The sequence below is a fragment of the Opisthorchis viverrini genome (assembly GCF_000715545.1).
Source record: "Opisthorchis viverrini unplaced genomic scaffold opera_v5_70, whole genome shotgun sequence".
Taxonomy (NCBI): domain Eukaryota; kingdom Metazoa; phylum Platyhelminthes; class Trematoda; order Opisthorchiida; family Opisthorchiidae; genus Opisthorchis; species Opisthorchis viverrini.
The window spans coordinates 1,201,252-1,204,414 of NW_008751726.1; the positions used below are offsets into that span (position 1 = coordinate 1,201,252).

Genomic DNA, 3,163 nt, shown 5'->3' on the forward strand with positions numbered 1-3,163 from the left:
TAACGACAGAATGTCACAGCATTTTCTTACTTCTGTGCACGAAGACATGCATTTGAAATGGAACGACTTGTATAATTAGCTGCCCAATGGACTTTGATTGAGTATCAGCGGTGATAATACAGCAGTTCCCCAAAAGAGGTGCATGCGAAGAGAACCCGCTGATCTGGAGTGTGCAGTATGATTGCTCGTCATCTAACTTCTGAGAGAGACTGGCCCCCCCACTTCCCCCCGGATGTCGAAGAAAACCCTTGACTGAAGTGTTCTTCACTGAAAATGTTGCATTGGAAAAGCTGTCTGCGAATGTAGGTAGAATACGGATACAGGATTGAGTGCTTCACGAACTGAACTGCTTGAAAACATTCGCACGTGACAAGTGAAATCGGTTACATTAGAAAGTTAAAACTGCGACTGAGTTGGTTCAATTGATTGCACCAAGTGCCTGTGGTGTCCTGATTCCCCAGCAAATGCTCTCCTAGATGTTGTGACACTATGGGTTCAAACTACAACCAGCCACTAAGGCAACACGGCTGATAACACAGCCAATGCCAACCGAATTCCTTTCTCAAAAAATCTACTCTCTGTTAGCTCATTGGTGTTCAGCAGAAGCTACTATGCCAGTATAGTGTGAGTCAACCGAGGTCGCCAGAGAACAAATAGCTCAAACATTCGAATGTGATGCCCGGATTCGGCTAGGCGATTATCAACAAAACAGTTAGATCCTCGGTACAACTCGTTATGTCTGGTAAAAGTAGGGCATCCTTTTATTCAAGAACCACTTTCGAGTGCGGCTTATTACTGGACCTGAGCTTGTTGCCCCCTTTACTTGGACAATCAAACAGCAAGGCAGTTTCTGCGTTCTTTGGCTAGACAACGGTGGCTACGACAGTTTGGGTGAACAAAGTAAGCTACGGTACGTATGAGTTGATTTTTGATCAAACATTCTCTTGCGTAGATTTGATAGTAAGAAACCGAGTAAGAACTCTCCATATTGACGAGAGATCACGATATCTGAATGTAAACTACCGAAAAAATAACGAAGTGAGTCGGAATATCCCTGCTTACGTGGCAAACAGATATGACAGAATTTTATATATATCATGTATTTGAATGTCAGTCGTCAAGGCCGATCCGTCAAGCAATTACGACTTCCGACAACTTCGCAACGAGCTCAGTGAAAACAGTTAAAAAAATGGGTAAGACGCACGTTTGCTGGAAAGAATTCACAGGTTCTATACAGGCACATGATGACGGTGATGAGAGAGAGCCAGTCCCAAAATTGGGTGAGTATGTACAAGAAGAAAAAGGTCCAGTCCCGTCAAATAAATCAATTGATCACATCAGTCACACTGTTCAAAGCCCGATTTTAAGACTGCAGATTCATCTTCGTCTAGAAAAAGTTCAGCTGCCGCTGACAAGGCAGGTGTGCAGGCCCTGTTGACGTCTGGATTGCGAGATGAATTGGCTATAATGGATTGGTGTAAGTCGTCCGTGGCTGCGTCGTAAATCAAGTCATTCTCGTGATCGTCTAATGGAATCTCAATAGCTTCCTCGATAACTTGTTCTTCTCCTATCATAACGTGTTCCAGTGAGTCGCTCAGCGTCAACTTAGCTCCATCTGGTTGGCAAAAACCATTGATTCGGTGTAGCTTGTTAGTCGAATCAATATCGCCACAACCGTTGTTCATTACGACCATGTGGGACCGGTTGTCGAAATACGCATCATTGCGACTATACTTGGCAGCATGCTCTGAGGGGATGGACGCGTGGGTCAAGTCGTGTATGCCAAAATCGCCCATGATGCCCTCATCACACGAGAGTAGATTTGAACAATCCTGTAAAACATGAGAAGTAGATGCAAGCACATTTGTTTGTACCTCACTCGTCTCGAATTCGTCACTGCTAAAACAACAAGACTGTTCCTAAAAAAGCTTCCCTCATATGACATTAATTTAGCGTTCAGTTTGAAAATCCTTTGAGAAAAATGAACAAGGAAGGGAAACCGAAATATTGGGTGCCACTTAAAACACTGGTAGCTGATCAATCGGCCTGTTCGTCGAGCTTGAAAACTGCTTTGCAAATGCCTCGTCACCATATGGGGAAACACATTAAGATGCAAAAACTGTCTCTCGTATGACGAGGAAATGCTTGTAAGCCGAATGCCAAGCTGGGCGAACAGACCAACTACCTCTACTAAACAATGAGTAATTGAGCCCCAAGAAGGGCAAAACCGGTCGTGGGCTGTCGAAGAGCTTTCAGCAGCCTTGTGAGTGGTTTCCTTTATGAAAATGAGTAATTTTGTTATGGTTTACCCTTAGTTCGAATTTTGGCTGGCATTTCAAGATATGGGGCTCAGGGCAATGCGCATATTTGTCAGGTACTCCAAACTCAGAAAGGTGTTACCATAATCTTTCACTCATCGAATGGAAGGAAGCACGTGAACCTAAGGGACCATAATGGTCGGTTGCCGGTATATATGAGGTTGCCCTAAGCTCCGCTGGAGAGTAAAGAAATGGATATACATCTCAGTCCTACTGCACCACAACTTTCCTAAATCTGTACCCCTGTCTACGAAAATTACATTTCTTCAACTGAGTGCTTGACAAAAATCTGCAGTACGCGTTGCACTTAACTTTCTTGAATTGACATTAGGAGTTTTTTGCAAGACTAAAAATGCTCAGTCTATTTGGGCAAATACTGTTGAGCATCATCATCATCATCATCAACGACAGCATGACATCAGTGCTCAACACCGATGCTTCACTGCCGTACAACCATGACTTATTTGAAAGCCTTATTGTAAAGAAAAGAATAAAGGTGGATGGGCGAGGGAATTAGTGCTAGCTTAACACAATCATTCCGAGGTGCCTACACCTCCAGACATTCACTCAGGCAATCTGGATAGAAACTGACAACAAGAACGCCACTGACATCGGTTGGCAGCCATATCTTGTAGTGTCTCCAACCAGGCACAGTAAGGATCACGCGGTCTCCATCCTGGAAGGCGAGTAGCACCGACAGCACCCAAGCGTTTCGTCATCTCCTTCATACTCCTCTGCCAGGTCATGGGTTGGCCACCTCTCTGTTTACGCCACTCCGAATTGGGCATGGAAAACAATACTCTCTTCGGCATGCGTAAAACATGTCCCAACCAACACAGCTTCTG

At 44.4% G+C, this 3,163-nt stretch overlaps 1 protein-coding gene across 1 annotated transcript in view; it reads right to left on the minus strand.

The window, feature by feature from the left end:
* Positions 1–1,108: 1,108 nt before the first annotated feature.
* The window catches only part of T265_13483 (hypothetical protein), a gene marked incomplete at both ends in the record, with an annotated part of 33,472 nt that continues 31,417 nt past the window's right edge, over positions 1,109–3,163 (minus strand). Inside the window, one exon of the mRNA XM_009169064.1 lies at positions 1,109–1,832. Within this exon, the coding sequence (XP_009167328.1) occupies positions 1,338–1,832 (495 nt within the window). The remainder of the gene's footprint in view (positions 1,833–3,163) is intronic.